Source organism: Leuciscus leuciscus (genome assembly GCF_965113295.1).
Source record: "Leuciscus leuciscus genome assembly, chromosome: 6".
Taxonomy (NCBI): Eukaryota; Metazoa; Chordata; class Actinopteri; order Cypriniformes; family Leuciscidae; genus Leuciscus; species Leuciscus leuciscus.
In genome coordinates, this window is record NC_138730.1 from 46,244,783 (window position 1) to 46,264,842 (window position 20,060).

The window sequence follows — 20,060 nt, forward strand, 5'->3', positions numbered from 1 at the left end:
TTTCATATCGTTTGTGAACATATTTATGTGTCTGCACTGCAGTGTGTGTACACAACCACCCTACTGTGGTAAAGATCCATCCACTTAATTAATTAGCCCATAAATCTGAAACAGTGTCTCAAAATGAGCCATTCAGGAATGTTCACCAATGTGACGTCACATTGTACAGGCCCCGCCCATGACTGGAACTTAGCTCCGCCCCTCAATGAGCTGTACACTGTCCACCATGTTTATCTCCTCGCCAGAGCATTTAACAGCATTACTCAAGTAAGAGATGTATTCTTATTAAAGCTACTAAAGTTATTCAGTCAAGAGCAGTGAGTGATTTTCTGTTTTTCTTTTGTTGTTTGATTCATATTAACAGCATATACAGTACAGTACCACTACTGTATAACAGTCGGTACTGTATATTACGCTGCTTTCACTTTAATACACAGATCTAATATACGCATGTGATTTCTTTCCATGCTGTTTACATTCACAGACATAACTGACTGTGTTTATGAACTTTGTGTGTTTTTGACAAACTTTTGTGTATTTGATCATTTAAGTGCAATAGAGAAATTCGTTTAATACTCACAGGCCGTGCCGTCTGAAAGCCAGCTTTCTGTGCGCGTGCTTCGTATGTGCGCTCAGAAAACCATAGAAGTTTAAACTGATATGACTTTAAACACATTCAAATAATAACTTTGATGATTTGGGTCTTGTGCCCGGGACACATTGTAGGATTTTGGGCTGTCCCAGACGAAAGATGACCAATCGTGGTGATTTCTGTGGTTGTGACTTCTAAACGGTGGTCTTATAGTGACAGAGGTTCAAAGACAGCCTGCGACCAAAGATAGCTTGCGATTATTTTATGACAGTGTCAGAAATTTAGCATGATCATCTCACAGTGTGTTTGCTGCTACGACCTATCCTAGACAGCAACATAGTGTCGGCCCAGATCCGGCCCACATCTGGTACACATGAATTCCACACGTACCAGATGTGGGCCGGATCTGGGCAGACAGACACTATATTGCCATCTGGGACATCTACTGACTAGCCAATAAAAATGCAACATGAAATGGCGTATTGATCAATGCGACATGGCACTAAAACTTAAAACTACTTGCCTCAATCTCCATTTACAAAATCGGCATGCCAAGTTGGTCTCTTTTCCCTAGCCATGACCGCGCCCATATTCTCCTCTTTCTCCTCTTTTTTCAGCAAGACCACAATTGCCAAAGTGCGATTCATCTTGCTCGATTTGTTTACCACTAGCACATTGACGTTTTATTCTTCTATACTAACTTGCATCGATTACGATTACGACTAACTACGATTCAATAGGTGTCATCATCATCCAGCCTACATACCCAAGTTTATTAGATCCATGTCGTACAGTGTGATTTGTAATGATTGTCTGTAGCAGGCATTAAATAAGGTCAGAAAAACCCTGCAGATACCCTGAACAATGGCCAAGTTGCTTGCAAAAAATGTGTAGATTTCAGTCTTTCATCACAGTGAGTTGTTTTCTCATTCTGCCTAATCTTTGACTCACTCTTTGTCGTTTTCCAGTCCGACCGGGAGTTATGCATCATCAGCCGAGCTCAGTCATTGTAGTACCCAACTGAGCGAAGAGTTCGGCGAGCGAGAACTTTACGATGAGAATGACTCGTACCACTCCTGCCACTCGTCTGTGTCCTACAGCAAGGGCTCGCCCGACTGGGACGAGACACAGGGGGTGTACAGTGACGAATGCGCCTACAGCAAAGATGGAGGCGAAGAAGGTGCCGTTTATGAGGAAGATGGCGATCTGTACGCAGAAGAGGTGGACATGTACGAGGGTGAGGAGGACTTCAACTACGAGGATGAAGATTTGTATCCGCCGGACGAGGACCAAGAGCTTCCGTTCACTCCTACTCCTTCCAGCACTGCCCAAACGCTGGACGTCCCATCAAGACCTCCTTTGGAGAAACAGCCTTCGCTTCACCAACAGCAACCATCTCAGATCTCCAGCCAACCTCCAGTTCAACCATCCAATCAGACGCAACCCCAACCTTTAGCCAAACCCCCAAACCAGCAAGTTCCCGCCCCCCAGCAGCCACCCCAAAAACAACCACCACCCCAACAACAATCCTCAGGCCCGATCCCTTCCGTTCAGTCTTTCTTCGCCATGGCTAAGCCATTGACTGCCGTGTTTGGGTTGGGTGGATCAACTCCTTCACCAACTCCTGCACCAGTATCTCAATCCCAACCTCAACCTCAACCCTTGACAACACAATCCCAAACTCCAATGCCTCAACCTCCCACCCAACAGGTTCCTCCAACTACAAAAAAATCCCCTGAGCTGCCCATCCCTGTGCCCATAACCAACTCCAAACCTCCGGCGCCAGAACCTAAACCTCCAACCCCAACAGAGGAGAAACTGCCCACAGAGCCAGAGCCACCAATGATGGAGGAACCTCCACTTCTAGAAGAGGATTTCCCCATGGAAGAGCCTCCAGTAGAGGAAATAACGATGGAGAGCCCCCCTCCATCTCCTCCTTTTGAAGAGGAGGAACCGATTCCCGAACCTGAGAGGTATCACGAATATATCTCAACACCCTTGGGTACTTAAGTATATACCTATACTCTAATAGTATAGTTGAAGTATAGGTATATCTTGAAGAAGTGACAGTGCAAAACTGGCCAAAAATGATTTCCGTGCTGGTCCAGGCTAGTTAAAGTTATTTATTTTTTATCTTTTATGCAGTATTGCACTATTTATTATAAATGTTTAAAAAAAAAATTGCAATTCACGTGCCTCGTAATCTTTAATTAATATAACTTCCCCACCTTCTTGCAACGACATCAGTTTCTTGATGATGTGTTTACTGGCGCAAAGCCAGTGCAACCTGTCACTCAAATGAGATCGACCAATAGCAAACCACAGCCATCCAACCCCCCAATCAATTCCCCACGGACAAAATCAAGCATTTTTTTTTCTTGTTCCAGAAGCCGTTTCACTCGGATATATGTCACAATAGGGAAGAAAAGGTTACTGGTAATGCTGATTGACAAAGGTAGTCTTGGTAAAGATTTTTAAAATACTTCTGAAAACAAGCCTACATGGTCTTAACTGGTTTCCCAGCCTGGCCAACTGGTGTTTAACTGGTTTGGATGGTCAACCAGCTTGACCAGGCAGATAAGTGCCCAAAACCCCTTTAAAACCAGCTAACCAGATCAGCTTGGCCAGCTAAAATGAGCAAACCACATCTATTGGAAGATTTTCTAAGCTTTTTAAAGGATATTTCTCCTGGTTCAGATAGTTGACCAGCTTGACTCCCAGCTTGGCCAGCTAAAACAAGCAAATTGGATATTTTAAAAGCTGTTTTAAGGATATTACACCTGGTGTAGAGCGTTAACCAGCTTGACCAGGCAGATAAGTGCCCAAAACCCCTTTAAAACCAGCAAACCAGATCAGCTTGGCCAGCTAAAAATAAGCAAACTAAATCTATTGGAAGATTTAAACGCTGTTTTAAGGATATTTCACCTGGTTTAGATGGTTAACCAGCTTGACCAGGCTGATAAGTGCCTAAAACCCCTTTTAAACCAGCTTGACACCCAGCTTGGCCAACTAAAACAAGTAAATTGGATATTTTAACAGCTGTTTTAAGGATATTTCACCTGGTTTAGAGCGTTAACCAGCTTGACCAAGCTGATAAGTGCCTAAAACCCATTTAAAACCCGCTTGACTCCCAGCTTGGCCAGCTAAAACAAGTAAATTGGATATTGTAACAGCTGTTTTAAGGATATTTCACCTGGTTTAGATTGTCAACCAGCTTGACCAAGCTGATAAGTGCCTAAAACCCATTTAAAACCAGCTTGACTCCCAGTTTGTCCAGCTAAAACAAGTAAATTGGATATTTTAACAGCTGTTTTATGGATATTTCACCTGGTTTAGATTGTCAACCAGTGTCCAAAGTGAACAAACCACATTTATTTGGTGATTTAAAAGCTGTTTTCAGGATATTCCGCCTGGTTCAGATAGTTAACCAGCTTGTCTTCCAGCCTGACCAGCTGATCAGTGTCAAAACCCCTTTAAAACCAGACCAGCGTGGCCAACTAAAATGCACAAACAACAAATATTTATGCAAGCTAGAGTGCTTGCATCCAAGACAGAGAATTGTTCGATTAATTTTGGATTATACATGCAAACGATCTTGAATGTCTATGCAGTGAACCGGTGATCGAGGAGCCGAAGGAGCCGGTGGACCCGGCGGTCAGAGCCAAAGAAAACTGGCTTCGACTCTTTGAGAAAGTCCAACGACAGTTGCGGGAGGTGAGCGAGTCCACTAGACTTAACCATCTGTAGAAAGTCTACATTATTGAGCTATTGCCGGACGCCTTGTTTTATGCACAGTTTACACAACAATTCCTGCTGCTCTTGTTTCACGTGTGTAGGAAAGTGCAAATCACAACCACAAAATGCTTTGAAATCAGAATGACGTCCGGAAACCAGAATGGACCCAATTTACTTTGTTCCTGGTGTTATTCTGATCAGATTAGTGCATGTTATTCATGAGAAAATAGATGGTTGTCTTTATAATCTTTCCCTTAAATCAAGCCTCCACAATCCACTGCAATCTCGCTTTCATTTTCTGTCATTCAAGAGTAGAAGTAAAATGGGTTGCAAGCACTGTTTATTTTTATACCTCCACACTTTTTCTGCTTTATGCTTATGATGCGATGAAACACCATGCACTCTAACCGCTGTCATGATTATTTTGCAGTTTGCCACGTCCTCTTTGCTTCTTTTTTGTGTGCGTTATTCTGTTGACTCTTTATCCTTTGTTTGTTTGTATCCCGCCGTTTTGTCGTCTTTCCAGTCTCTTTTCATTGCTTTAGCGATTTGCATGTTCACTCAGATGACCCATGATGGGACGAGACTGTCAGGTGGGTCCGTTGTTGGTTGTGTGAACGTTTTGTGGTGGTTTTGTGTAAGTTGTTTTGATATAAGCTGACGTAGTTTCAGAAAGGCCATTAGACACCCATTAAAAATGACATTTCATGTTTTCACTTCAAACAGTGAAATATCGCAAACATACGGGTTTGCTGCATGAGATTGAAGTTTTTTTGTCTCAATGTCATCAACAAAACAAATGAAACAATTCTCAAAAATCTACTTGTGTTTTGACAAGTAACTATATCTTATTGTATAAAAGTTGAGATGTTGTTATAGCAATATAGCTGTGAAAATACTTTTGTTTGCAGACTTTTATCTTATTTACCTTTTGAAATGAATGCACACACTACACACTAATGTTCAACTGATATGGTTTTGTTGATGGCTGAAAATAGAAAGGAGGGTGACTGATATAATTGGTTCTAAAATAGCTGAAATATTTACTGAACAATCATTCTTCCAGTATCATTAGCAGATCGTTCTTTTAAAGTTATCTGGTATTTAATAATGTTCTCAAATCGTTAGCACAAAAACGTTTGTACATCTTTCATGGGACACTTTTTTCCTGGAACGTTTTAAATGGAAGTTCATCTGATGTTTTTTACTCGTTACTTTTTTAATGTTCTCTGAAACATATATATATACACACACACACACACACACACACACACACACACACACACACACACACACACACACACACACACACACACACACACACACACACACACACACACACACGCACATATATATATATATATATATATATATGTATGTATGTATATATACATACAGTATGTACATAATACAAGTTATATATATTTCTTATATTTTATTTAAGGTTTGGACTCCTTGATCAAAGCCAATTAGCAAATAAAACTAAATTACAACTAATAAAACTTTCTCTTTCTCTCAGGCACGAGGAGAGACTCCGTCTCTGTGGTTTGGTAAAGGAGGGTAAGTCAAAGTCAAACCTTAACCCCAATCTCCAGTAGCTGTTTTTAGCGCAGTCAACGAGCTCGAATGTAACTCGACACCCTTGCCTCATTTAGTATGCGCGGTTCTATAAATATGCAAATGAGCCCCGCCTCCACTCACTCACTCAGCTCAGAGATCCACTGGTTGACGATCACACGTTGATCTGATTGGTTACAAGGTAGTTTGTGACGTCAGAAACACCAGCGATTTCAAAGCGTGTGTTTGAGACTGTCTTTGGGTCACTGCAGTTTTAAGGAGGAAATACTCAGCAATGCTGTCAACTTATGAACTTACACATGGTTAAGCATATTAAAATCACCACATAGACACATAAACAATATTAAAAGCTTGATTTTCACCCCAGGGGGACTTTAAAAGTCTATTTTTAGCCTTATTAAATAAGCTCTCCATAAAACAAGCCCCACAATAATAATAATAAAAAAACACATTTTATACAGATACTTCATATTTAATGGCATTAGATGATTTGTAAACTGTATTTAATAGATAGACTTTCATTAAAACATTTAAAATTGGTTTGTAAAACAATTCATTCTTAAATCAAGATGCAATCAAAGGTATACATTTTTTTCCAGATTAAAAAAAACAAAACAAAAATTAAGTGAGTTTGTGATTAAAACGAAAAAATATCTGTCAAACAAGACAACCATTCGAAATATTTGCTCTCGTTTTCAAGCATAAACTCACTTTTATTCTTAATATCTTCAGTCATTTTGCTTCTCCAGTAAATGCATCTTGATTTAAGATTGTTCTGTGAAACAAGACAGAAACACTGAGGAAGAACATCATTTGTTTGCAGGGTAATCTTGATGAAAAACACTGATGATGAAGCAATGATGGGTCTGTTTTTATTGCATTCTTTCGAAGAAGGGAAATTATTTTTCATGCTCCATTATGCTTGTGTTTATCTGTGAAGGATGGGAGGAGCGCTGTACAGCATTGACAGCATGCCTGATCTGAGGAAGAGGAAGACCGTTCCTCTGGTCAGAGATCTGGTGAGAAACACACTGCACAAACTGAAAAGATGTTTGTGTTTCATCTGCACTGAATTTAGTTCAATTGAGACTGTTTTATAGGATGGATTGCTTTACTGGTTCCTAATTGAAAAAATTAGTTGTTTTCCAGTAAATATCTAAACATTCTTAAATCTGGAGAAACAAAATTACTTAAGATATTAAGTCTTGTTTTCTGAAACAAGAACAAATCTCTGCCAGCATAGCATTAAATCAATTAGCACCTTGCTAGCATGTTTTAACATGTCGCCAGCATATTTATAGAATTAATTGACCTTTCGCCGAGCCCCGCCCCCCTTAGTTACTGTTGCTACGTCCGACAAACAAATGGTCAAACACGACCAGCGCGACAGATTGCCATGACGGAAAAAGGTATACCCGTGCGTGTCAGTGACCTTTTTTGGAGCAATACCTCCGCGATATCTTCCAGATTGAGGCAAAAAGGGTTACAGTATGCAGTGGAGGGATATATTATAATATAAAAATACGCAATGAAGGAGACACGACTACTATCTACGTCTCTATCGAGGCTAATGCTTACCGGTGTTCATACACATCATTTGTGATTATGACAAAGAACAAGGAAACAAGTGTTTAAAAGCATTGTAAGACACTTTACACTGTTGTGTTTTTGTGTGAAAGAAAAAACTGTCTCTGAAAATAAAAGTGCTGTCAGCAATAATTTCTTATACATGTGTGTTTTTTCGCATAACACGACTAAAATTTTAAATACTGCAAAACACATGGGAGTTATATTCCCGATGCTGTAGTTTATTTGATCAGTCACAGTATATCATTAATCAAGCTTAATTTGACTTTTCAACTACAATTAGGCAGGTGAACTGAAAGCTTTTACAATCTTTTAGCTATAACTTAGGCCTATATCATTGACAAAAGTATGTGGTGCATTTTCTTCCAAAAATGATTTTCTTTCTCAAATTCATGCTTCAAGTTGACAAAGCACAATAAACGAAATCACACAATAACTGTTTAACCAGACATAGCCTTAATTTGCATCTAACGTTAAATAACTTTCATTGATTGTCTTTCATAATTCACTTACCATAATATTTATTAGGGGGACAACAGATCACAAAAATCGCGGTTGAGACCATAATATTTTTTAGTGGGGCAACGGATCATAAAACTCGCGGTTCAGACAATATATTATGTTTTTTGAGTTACAGATAGGATCGTTTTTCAGATCAGAAAAACAAAACAAAAAAACCTTTAAGTAACCATCGATACCACAGCCAGCAGACGTATTTATGCTTCGTAATGTTCGACACATTTAACTGGGAGTGGGGCCGTCCACACTGTTTTATCCATTGTAGGCACCGCTCACGTTGTGTTTTCGGCTTTGGGAATGGAAAGAACACAACTCCTCCAGACAATCTCTCGGGGTATGTAGTGTCCGATTTACAAACGCCATGGGCGCACGCTTCACAATCTTGCTAATGTTTGTCGGACCTGCTCACATAGTAACGGTTGCTATGATGTGTGATTGGACAATGGCCGTTTTGGGGGAGGGGCCGGCGAAAGGTCAATTAGCACATTACTAGAATGATTTAACACATTTGTAACATGATTTTGTATGTTGCTAGCATTTTTCTATCATGAACTAGCACATTGCTAGCATTTTTTTGCATGTTTCTAACATGAATGAACATGAATTGAATTTTAACATGTTGCTAGCATGTTGTTAGCATGATTTAACACATTTGTAACATGGTTTAGTATGTTGCTAGCATTTTTATATCATGAATTAGCACATTGCTAGCATGTTTTAGTTAAAACGTTCAATTATTTTAGCAATGTGCTAAAACATGTTAACACATACAAATTCATGGTCGCAACATACATGTTAAAAACATGTTACATCATGCTAGCAACATGCTAATTCGTGCTAGCAACATTTTAAAACATTCTAGCAGTGTGCAAATTTGTGATAGAAAAATGCTAGCAACGTGCTAAATCATTCTGAAAATGTGGTAAGTCATGTTAGAAAAATGCTAAAACATGTTAGAAACGTGGTAAATCATGCTAACAACATGTTAGTAAAATGCAAAACCATGCTAGCAATGTGCTAATTCATGTTAGAAACATGTTAGCAACATGCTACATCATGGTAAAAATGTGTTAAATCATGCTAGAAAATGTTAAAACATGCTAGCAACATTTTAAATCATGGTAGCAACATATTCGCAACATCATGTTAGCAATGTGTTAATTCATGATAGAAACATGCTAACAACATGCTAAATCATGTTAAAATGTGCTTAATCATGCTAACAGCATGTTAAATCATGGTAGCAATGTGCTAATTCATTCTAGAAATACACTAGCAACATGTTAAAACACCCTAGCAACCTATCTATCTGTTTTCCGATAGACTGTATTGCCTTCAAAAACTTCAAACATTAAGCTTTAAAACTACTTCAAACTTTCTGTTTGCAACATCAAAGTTTGTCTTGATTAACTTTTTTTTATATAGTTTTGTTTTTTGCAGTGCAATCACAATACACTTTTTAGTAATTAAAAAGTATTCATTTTATGTTTGTCAGTGTTTTATTAGGATGATACAATCTTACAGTTTGTAAAGCCTCTGCATATTTTTATTGGCTGTTTGGGTCGCATTAGTTTCTCTGTTAAGATCATTTAAATGTGAGTAACAGTCTTTTATCTTGTTTTCTTTGCTTCTGCTTTCTGGATTCAGGCTATGGTAAGGTTTTGTTGTAATTAATCTATATTACTGCACCATTGTTTTTCTTTTTGCAAATACTGCCGACACCAGTGTTTTATAGTCCACATTTTTATGGAGTCTGAAAGTTTGTCTCAGAGGAAAGTTTGCTATGGATTTTTCATTAAGTATCAACTTTGTCTTTTGGAACTTTGTTTCTCAAATTCCTTTGAAGAAATAAATCAAGACACAAATGTGTCGCTAGCTGAATTTGGTGTCTTGTCAAATCTGAGACACCAGAGATCTCTTCTAAAATACTCGAGGATATATACAAAAAATTATTCTTAGGAGAAACATCTGTAATCTCATGTGTGATGTTTCTGTGTGTTCAGTCGTTAGTGCAGAACTCTCGTAAGGCTGGAATCACGTCTGCTATGGCCTCTAGTACACTCAACAATGAGGAGCTGGTAAGTAATGCAAGTCTTTTTCACCCTATTAAATTTGACCAATCTTTCTATTAAAAAGGCATTTTTGTCACTTGTTTAAAAGTAAAGGCTCTGCTGTGGGTGAAATGTGTGCATTCTGAACCCTTAGAAAAAAGCATTGTGTCTCGAGTTTGGTGTGTTTTAGTGTTGTTATTGTTAACTAAAACTAGAACTGAAACTATAAAAATCGTATTCAGATATAAAGCTGAAATAAAACTTAAAGTCCCTGTAAAGTCAAAATTAAGTATGTGTTCTGTGTTTGTCACACCCAGAGCCGCCTTAACCTAATGTTAGGCCCCGGGGCTGAGAGGTTTTGTAGGCCCCCCATCCCCTCAATTTAAAGAGTCTCATTTAAAAAAAAGTGTAATAGCCTATCTATAGGTAATCTACATCACAAAATGCATTAGTTTCTTTCGAGACCTACAACAGTGTTTTTTTTAAATATTGTTTTTCATTTTAATATTGTTATTAACATATCACTGAGCACATAAACACAAGACACTTTATTTAACAACCACACACAGCAACTAAATTTCAACTTTATGCAAATGAGAAGCGATTTGCGCGAGCGACGACCAATAGGAAAGAAGCCTTTCAGTGGAGCTCAGCTCCCGTCACCGTCTCGAGTGAAATTGCATGTGAATCGGCAAGACCGAAGAGTTCAAGGGCGATTTCACTGTTTTATATGATTTGACTGTAACTAACCACAAACATGGATATAATAAAATGATGCATGGAAAAGAAACTGTCGACAGTCTCAGTGAGTTTAATTCATACATTTATAGTTCGAGTGTTGTAGTTTTATGATGCAAGTTTAGCACTGCTGCAGTTCATTTTACAGTGCATTATGTTGACTATTAGGGACAAGAAAATGTATTAGCCTATTTGTCAAATTCAGATGACGTTTTAGTAATTGATGACAGTATGAGTGAGTTTAATTTGTAGATTGATCGATCGTTAATCTAGTAAATGATTTAATCCCTGAACACTGCTGTGAGGTAGATATAAAAACACTCTCCCAACAGCATACTGTTTCTTTTGAGCCTAATTCCTAGTCAAATTAAAATGATATAGTTGTATAATATCACTTGTGGTGGTGTTTTGTATAGATGTGGCCAGACGAGCAGTCTCGCCTCATTCGCGCCGCGGGACCTCTAGACGCGCGTAAACGCGTCTTTACAACACTGAAATCACTCGCGCCAGACGCTCTATTCGCGTTTGGTGTGAACGCACCATAACAATAACATTAGAGCGATAGCACTACCAACGCCCACAAGCGACTAGCGACATACAGCGACAAAATCTGACAAGTTAAAACAATATGACCTTTTCAGCTCATCATGAACCTGAACATGGGAGGCCCCTGAACTTGGGAGGCCCCTGGGCTTCAGCCCAGGTAAGCCCGTGCATTAAGGCGGCCTTGGTCACACCACTGAAAAATGTGTTATTAGCCACCCAGCCAAATTTTGAATGATAAAAAAAAGCCGCCAAGTAAATAAAATAAGCTATCAAAATCTTGAAAAAATGAGCAGTATTCTAGTAATACATCTCTAACATTTAAAATCTTTTTAGATTTTTTTTTTTTCGTAATGATATGACGCAGCGCCTGAAAATAGTCGACCCTATAGTCTACCGAGCTGGGGACTATTTTCAGGCGCTGTCATATCATTACGCCTGCTGGACTCATGGTACGCCAGCAAAGTTTCTTGATTATTACGCAGGAATGAGAGTATAGTTCCTAGCCATATCAGCCTAGAAAATCGCAACTTTTCATTTTCCGTCGGTCTTAGTACACGATGTAACTACAGAAGAGTCAAGTTTTAAATAGGAAAAATATCGAAACTCTTTGGTCATTTTTTTGAGAGAGATGCTAATGGTCCTGTCCGATTCAATGATCTATGCTAAGCTATGCTAAAAGTGGTACCGCCAGACCCGGAGATCGACTGAATGAATTTGAAAACGGTAAAACTCAACTGTGTAACTCTGGGGGAGCTGTAAAATGAGGCTATTTCCCAAAAAAGTGGAGTATCCCTTTAAACTTTAAGTTGAAACTAAAGCTGTTTTTTTTGGAAGTAACACCGGTGTGTTTGTGCTCCTGTAGAAGAGTCACGTGTATAAGAAGACTCTCCAGGCCCTGATCTACCCGATCTCCTGCACAACCCCGCACAACTTCGAGGTGTGGACGGCCACGACGCCCACCTACTGCTACGAGTGTGAGGGTTTGCTGTGGGGCATCGCTCGCCAGGGCATGCGCTGCTCCGAGTGCGGGGTCAAATGCCACGACAAGTGCCAGGACCTGCTCAACGCCGACTGCCTGCAGAGTGAGATCTTAATGCTAATGTATTTTTTAGGTTCTGCTATTGTGCAATAGCACCATACATATGAGGATGGGGAGTAACTTCAGTTACCCAACTGTAAAAATAAAATAAAAAAATCAGTTACATTTACGGTAAAAAATACGGTAGCAGCATTTTAGGTTTTACAGACTTAACTTAAATCTACAGTAAAAAAAAAAAAATCATTATCTGATATAGGGTTAGGTTAGGGTTAGCCTAACCTATTGTCAATATTAGGCACCTTTAAGTTCACTTTCAAAAAAAATTTGCTGATAATTTACTCACCCCGATGTCATCCAAGATATCCATGTCTTTCTTTCTTCAGTCGAAAAGAAATTAAGGTTTTTGAGGAAAACAGTCCGGTCATCCGGAAAATGACCGATCGTTTCTCTAGATAAGACTCTTATTTCTCGACTGGGATCGTGTCGAGACTTTGAAGCTGCATTGAGACGGACATTTGAATGTTCTTTGAACATTGGGATAGCTGGTTGCCATTGAAGTCCATTCTATGTTTTCCTCAAAAACCTTAATTTCTTTTCGACTGAAGAAAGAAAGACATGGATATCTTGGATGACATCGGGGTGAGTAAATTATCAGCTAAAATGTTTTTGAAAGTGAACTAATCTTTTAAAATAGCATAAATGGGGCACTTTAAATTAAGATCTTATAGCTAGACAAATTACTGGGAAATGGAAAGTTTTACAGAGTTTTAGTAAAGTTTTTCTTACACTCCGCTCTCTGAGAACCTTCACATTATAGAAATTGAGCTTGTGTAAGAAGCTTTGTGCAGTCATTAGTTTAGAGCTGATGTTGTGGCCTTCAGGAGCGGCTGAGAAGAGCTCGAAACACGGAGCCGAGGATCGGACGCAGAACATCATCATGGTCCTGAAGGACCGCATGAAGATCCGTGAGCGCAACAAACCTGAGATCTTCGAGCTGATCCAAGAAGTGTTCGACATTCCCAAGCCGAGCCACGGGACTCAGATGAAACAAATCAAGCAGAGCGTTCTGGACGGGACGTCGAAGTGGTCGGCCAAAATCAGCATCACAGGTGAATTACACTTATCAGTATAAATTAATCAAAAAGATGCATGAAAATATTTACATGTGTGCATTTGACTGATGCTTTTATTCAAAGCTACTTTACATTGCATTGAAGTTATACGTTTGATCAGTTCATGCATTCGCTGGGAATCAAACCCATGACCCATGAAGTCATGCTCGTGTGTTTGAGCTACAGCCGGAAAAAAAACAACCATGAAATATTATGTATTTGCATCATCTTTATAGCCGTCTGTAAAAGTATTAATTTCTTTCTGTCAGTGGTGTGTGCTCAGGGTCTTCAGGCGAAGGATAAGACGGGTTCGAGTGACCCCTACGTCACCGTCCAGGTGGGGAAAACCAAGAAGAGAACCAAGACCATCTACGGCAATCTCAATCCCATTTGGGACGAGAGCTTTCACTTGTGAGTGCATGAATGAGGTCGTCATGGATCCTATTTAAAGCAAAATATGCAATCAAAATTAAACTGTTTAGTGTCTTAAAAATAAAAAATCGGTCTTATTTAATGATTCATCAGTGCATGTTATTCTGATGGAAAAATGTGTAGTGATAAATCAATGTTATTTTAGAATCATTGATTATACTGTTAGAGTTTTTCTTGATATTTTTAAAAATGTGTTATTTTATTTTTTGTTTTCATTTTAATTTAAAAGTTTTTGTAAAATTGTCATTTTTATCAGATATTTTTTAAAATATTGTTTGTATTGTTTTTATTAAGTATTAACACTTTACAATACGGTTCGTTAGTTAACATTAGTTAACTACATTAGTTAGCATGAACTAATAATGAACTGCACATATACAGCACTCATTAATCTTTGATAATGTTAATTTCAACATTTACTAATACTTTATTAAAATCTTGTTAACATTAGTTAATGCACTGTGAACTAACATGAACTAACAATGAACAGCTGTATTTTTATTAACTAACGTTAACAAAGATTAACAAATACAGTAACAAATGGATTGCTCATGGTTATTTTACATTAGTTAACTAATGAACGTTATTGTAAAGTGTTACCTATGAAGTTTTTAATTGGATTCTCTGCTTCTCTGGTGTGCAGTGAATGTCATAACTCTTCAGACCGGATAAAGGTGCGCGTCTGGGATGAGGATGATGATATCAAGTCTCGTGTAAAGCAACGGTTCAAGCGTGAGTCTGATGACTTTCTGGGACAGACCATCATTGAAGTGCGAACGCTCAGTGGAGAAATGGACGTCTGGTACAACCTCGGTGTGTCAAAGTGATTGTATACTTATTATAGAAGTGGCTTCGAGCGACATCTCTAATGAATATGATCTTGAGGGAATTATTAGACCTTCTCTCTCTCTCTCGCTCTCTCTCTCTCTCTCTCTCTCTCTGAACAGACAAGCGCACGGATAAATCCGCCGTATCAGGAGCGATCCGCATGCACATCAGTGTGGAGATTAAAGGAGAGGAGACTGTGGCTCCATACCATGTTCAGTACACCTGCCTGCATGAGGTACATGCAAATATATATATATAATACACATTGGGCCCTATCATACACCCGGTGCAATGCAGCGTAAGGCACAACACGAGTGTGTTTTGCTAGTTTCAGCCCGACGCAGTTTTCATTTTCACGTCCTGCGCCACGTTGTTTAAACAGCAAATGCATTTGCGCCCATGGGCTGCAGGTCTGAGAACGAGGTGTGTTCAGGCGCATTGTTAACCTTGCACACAAGCAGATCTGTGTCCTCACTAGAGAAGCGTTCAACTTTTCCACTTGCTAATTCGTCATGTAAATAGCGAATCCGCCATGACGCGACAACTGGCTTTTAAAGGGAATGGGAGATGATTCTGATTGGTTTATTGCACGTTACGCCCATAACACACCCATTACTCATTAACAGCATAAGGACGACCCTTTTAGACCATGCACCGGGAGCGCCGACCATTTGTCCCGTCGTTAAACTAGCAAAAGTGGATTCGGACACGACCTAAGTGCACTTGCGTCGTGCGCTTTAGACATCCGCTTAGATCCTTAAAATAATCAATTAATTCCTGATGGTTAAAAACTTTAAAAAAAATAAAATATGTTTAAAAATGTTGCTGAATATTTACTTTCACTCATAAATGCCACATTACAGTTGTAAACAGTATTTCATCAAGAGTTTTTTATCTGTTCTGTGTTAATAGTGTTTTTGTTAGTTGTTTTATTTTTGCTGTGTCACACACAGTTGCTCCTCCCACTTTGAAATCTCATTAGACCAAAATGACACCACATATTGCATACTAAAAATCATATTCATTCTGATTGTCAGCGAATTTGTCATTTTGCTCAGAATATTCCTCACTTTATTTGAGTTAAGAATTATTCTGGAAACCAGTGTTATTTTAGGATTATTTATACACTATTATAGCTATTTAGCAATTATAATAACTTATATTGTTATATTTAATTTGTTTTTTAATTTTTATTTAAGTTTCAAGTTTAATTCATTTTTGTATTTCCAGTTAGTAATTTTTGTGCTTCAACCTATGTCAGTTATTTGCCATATGTCTTTTTCATAACATTTTTAATCTAATATTTTTCTTTTCTTTTATTTCAGCTTGATTTCAATTAACAAAAATGTTTTGAATAATTTTAGTTAACGATAATAACCCCGCTGGAAACTCATTGCTCACATCTGATTGGCCCAGGGCTGGACTGGGACAAAAAATCGGCCCGGGCATTTTGGCCCAGACTGGCCCACTATATGATCATAAACACCACCCATCTTTGCACGCCCTTAATTATATGCATACCAACTCCTATTCCTTAAAACCACTAATGCCATGTAATGAGTGAGTCTAGGAACGAGTGAAAATTTCACATTTATTAATTAATACAGTTGAACTATACTCCACAGTGATGAATCCTAAAACAAGCTATAAGCTGCAATGGCATAGCAATACCAGTGTTTCTCACAGGATTTTTGGTAAAACTGTGGTGGGTGGACCTTGGTTCTAGGGGGGTTCGGGGGCATGCTCGTTTAAAGTTGTGATTGGGCCAGCCCAGTGTCAATCAAGAAAAGAACCAATGGGCCGCTGATCTACGTGTTTCATGGGCTGGTCTGTCAGAAAAAAAAACTAACACTGACTTTTTTTGACCACTGCATTACACCGGCACAAACCCAGCGCCGCCAATTAAGCAAAACAAAACGAATGGGCCGCCGATGTACAAATTTTATGGGCCATAATTATTATTATTTTTTTATTAAAATAATAACAATTGAGTATGAGATGTATCGGCCCAAAAAGCACGTCGGCCCGGTATGCCCGATGGCCAGTCCAGCCCTGGATTGGGACATAAAAATAAATCTGTGTAATCGGTGCATTGAAAATTTTGAAAAAATATTCAGGAATAATCTTTAATAATAAGTTCTCAACCCATTTTGCTTTGTAGCACATCTTCCACTACACCACTGAGAAGCAGAACAGCGGCGGCGTGAAGATCCCCGATGCCAAAGGCGATGACGCCTGGAAAGTGTACTATGAAGAGACGGCGCAGGAGATCGTGGACGAGTTCGCCATGAGATATGGAGTGGAATCGATCTATCAGGCCATGACGTAAGCAGAGTGAACGAAGGAGTGAATGTAGGAACTTGAGAGAATGTACAAACAAGTGAATGCATGAAAGAGAATGCAAATGGCACATATTCTGGAAATAGGGATCAAAATAGTTTGTGAAACTCTTAAAGGTGACATATAATGCCTCTTTTCACAAGATGTAATATAAATCTATGGTGTCCCCAGAATGTGTCTGTGAAATTTCAGCTCAAAATATCTCCCAGATAATTTATTATAGCTTGTCAAATTTGTCCCTTTTTGGGTGTGAGCAAAAACATGCCGTTTTTGTGTGTGTCCCTTTAAATGCAAATGAGCTGCTGCTCCGCCTCCGTTCTGAAGAGGGCGGAGCCTTTACAAGAGATTCATTTACAATAACAAAACACACGAATAATCTCACTCATCTAAAATCTCAGAAATAACCAGTAGCTGAGTGCAGTCTTACAGAGAGACTGAACCTGGACGTTTCTGAATGGTTATTGGATACAAATCCTACTTTGCACTGTCCAAGGTTGCGAAAGCACTCCGGCTTGAAGTGATTAGCGCACACAAGCATGTTTTTGCTTACTGTTTCTGGGGGATTTCCATTGAAAATAAAATAAATCCACTGCTCTCTTGTCTCCTCTGAGGCTGGGACTCTCAATAGTGTTCAGTCTGTGCTCAACGTCTTCATGCTTTGCTGGATCTTTTGCCATTGCGTTAGAACTGGTTACACTGTTGTTGCTTGCAAAACCAAATGTCGGCTGGTGTGTGTAAACGTTCAGATTAAGGGCCGGTAATATTATAATAAGATCCTCTTCATACATCAGAAGGGGAGTGAATTCTGATCGGCTTATTTTTTTACATGCTTGCAGAGAAAGACTCACCAAAACAAAGTTACTGGGTTTCACTTTTCATGTTTTCTATGTTGGTAGAAGCATCCGCTTATAGCACTTAAACGGGAAAAGTCCGATTTTCATGATATGTCCCCAAAACCATCAGTCTTTTTTCCAACATGCTGATGGCCCTGCAAAGTTTTGCATTCTCTTGAGAAACTGCATTAATTTCTTGCGGTGTGTCTATCTTAAGGCCTGTAAATGCCAGTAACCTTGTGCTCTGTGTTTGTGTTCAGGCATTTTGCATGTCTCTCCTCGAAGTACATGTGTCCCGGTGTCCCTGCGGTCATGAGCACACTTCTGGCCAACATTAACGCTTATTACGCACACACCACACAGTCCTCCAACAACGTCTCTGCCTCCGACCGCTTCGCCGCCTCCAACTTTGGGGTCAGTTCACATTTCAAACCACATAAAAGCTCATTTAACTCTTGCACATCATGTTTAAAACATTGTATAGCTTCAGCTGAATGCAGACAAATTACCCTCAAAACACAAGTGTAGTAGATCTCAGTCTTAATAATTGTGTTGTTGAGTTACGCAATTAAATTGATCAAAAGTGACATTACAGATATTGATAACATTGCAAAAGATTCTTTTGAACTTTCTATTCATGTTTCCACAAAAAATATGAAGCTGTTTTCAACATGATATAATAATCATTATATCATAAATAATAATCATAAATGTTTCTCGAGCATCCAATCATCATATTAGAATGATTTCTGAAGGATCATGTGACACTGAAGACTGGAGTAATGATGCTGAAAATTCAGCTTTGATCACAGGAATAAATTACACTATATATTCACATAGAAAACAGATGATTTACATTAGTATCATATTTCAGATTTTATTGTATTTTTGATGAAATAAATGTGATTTTTTTTCAAACACATAAAATCTTACCAACCCCCAAAAGTTGTGAACGATAGTGTGTATTTTACATATGTTAACTTTTCTTTGCAGAAAGAGAGGTTTGTGAAACTGTTGGACCAGCTGCACAACTCCCTGAGGATTGACCTCTCGATGTACAGGGTAGATTCACATCTTCTCCTTTAATGAGTATCACTGTACCTTCTACACTTATACAAATGACCTCCAGATCTATTGATTACTGAAGAATTGCTGTTGTTGCAGAGTGTGTATTTGTGTTTGTAACCATGTGTGTGTGTGTTTCAGAATAATTTTCCAGCCAGTAGTCCTGAGAGGTTGCAGGATCTGAAGTCCACTGTAGATCTTCTGACCAGCATCACTTTCTTCAGAATGAAGGTTTGTTGTTTGTTTTCTTCTGGTGACGGATCTTATGCTTTCTCAGATATTCCCTTTCATGCAGTGTGTAATAAAGCTGTTTGTGAATGTAAAAGCGCTGCAGAGTTTCACAGATCAAAGTGCAGATAAATGGAAAGAAGTGATTCTGAACTGAAACGAGTCGTCAGTAATTCAGTCTCACTTCTCGCTGAACCTGTGTAGATTTGGAACTTATTTGCATAATTCCAGCCTCTGGTCTTGATTGGCTGAACAGCATCTCTTTGCTCCGCCCTCAAACACTGTAGTGTATCTGAGACTGGAAGAGTTGGTGTTGTTCATGAGGAGAAGACGCTGTTTTCTGCTGACAAAGCAAATCCACTTTGATGAGATTGATACGGTAAAACTCACGCCATCGTTACTGTTCGTATCACTGAGTATCAAGAGCTGAGATTCAGATATGATAATGAGCGTTTGGTTTCGACCAATCACAACAGACTGGGCCGTCTGACCAATCAGAGCAGAGCTGCTCTCAGAAAGGCGGGGTTTTGAGAGACTGAATCTTTGAACGAACCGTTTCAGACGCTGAGAGAAAAGAGCTGATGCTGCAGTGGAGATTATGAAGAAAATGTATGTTTTTTTTTTACCTTGGATGCATGTAAACCTGTTGTAGGTCTCCTAGTAGGTCTCCTTGTAGGTCTCCTAGTAGGTCTCCTTGTAGGTCTCCTAGTAGGTCTCCTAGTAGGTCTCCTACAACAGGTTTACATGCATTCAAGGTAAAAAAAAAACACATACAGTTTTTCATAATCTCCAAAACAACTTTATGAGTAGTTAGTGTTTTGTAACCCTTCAGCAATA

At 38.9% G+C, this 20,060-nt stretch overlaps 2 protein-coding genes across 3 annotated transcripts in view; both read left to right on the top strand.

Annotated features, from left to right (window-relative positions):
- The window catches only part of LOC309501351 (uncharacterized protein), a gene marked incomplete at its 3' end in the record, with an annotated part of 41,080 nt that extends 31,043 nt beyond the window's left edge, over window positions 1-10,037 (top strand). The window contains exons 10-14 of the mRNA XM_082173400.1: window positions 1,561-2,565; window positions 4,204-4,306; window positions 5,847-5,887; window positions 6,846-6,955; window positions 10,015-10,037. Coding sequence (XP_082029526.1) covers window positions 1,561-2,565; window positions 4,204-4,306; window positions 5,847-5,887; window positions 6,846-6,955; window positions 10,015-10,037 — 1,282 coding nt within the window. The remainder of the gene's footprint in view (window positions 1-1,560; window positions 2,566-4,203; window positions 4,307-5,846; window positions 5,888-6,845; window positions 6,956-10,014) is intronic.
- LOC309501041 (protein unc-13 homolog A-like) overlaps window positions 10,020-20,060 on the top strand; it is a 36,874-nt gene continuing 26,833 nt past the window's right edge. For both annotated transcript variants that reach the window (XM_082172978.1, XM_082172979.1), the window contains exons 1-10: window positions 10,020-10,089; window positions 12,209-12,428; window positions 13,267-13,494; window positions 13,767-13,908; window positions 14,573-14,742; window positions 14,877-14,992; window positions 16,919-17,082; window positions 18,191-18,344; window positions 18,924-18,992; window positions 19,137-19,226. In XM_082172978.1, the coding sequence (XP_082029104.1) occupies window positions 10,057-10,089; window positions 12,209-12,428; window positions 13,267-13,494; window positions 13,767-13,908; window positions 14,573-14,742; window positions 14,877-14,992; window positions 16,919-17,082; window positions 18,191-18,344; window positions 18,924-18,992; window positions 19,137-19,226 (1,386 nt within the window). In that variant the 5' untranslated portion in view covers window positions 10,020-10,056. The remainder of the gene's footprint in view (window positions 10,090-12,208; window positions 12,429-13,266; window positions 13,495-13,766; window positions 13,909-14,572; window positions 14,743-14,876; window positions 14,993-16,918; window positions 17,083-18,190; window positions 18,345-18,923; window positions 18,993-19,136; window positions 19,227-20,060) is intronic.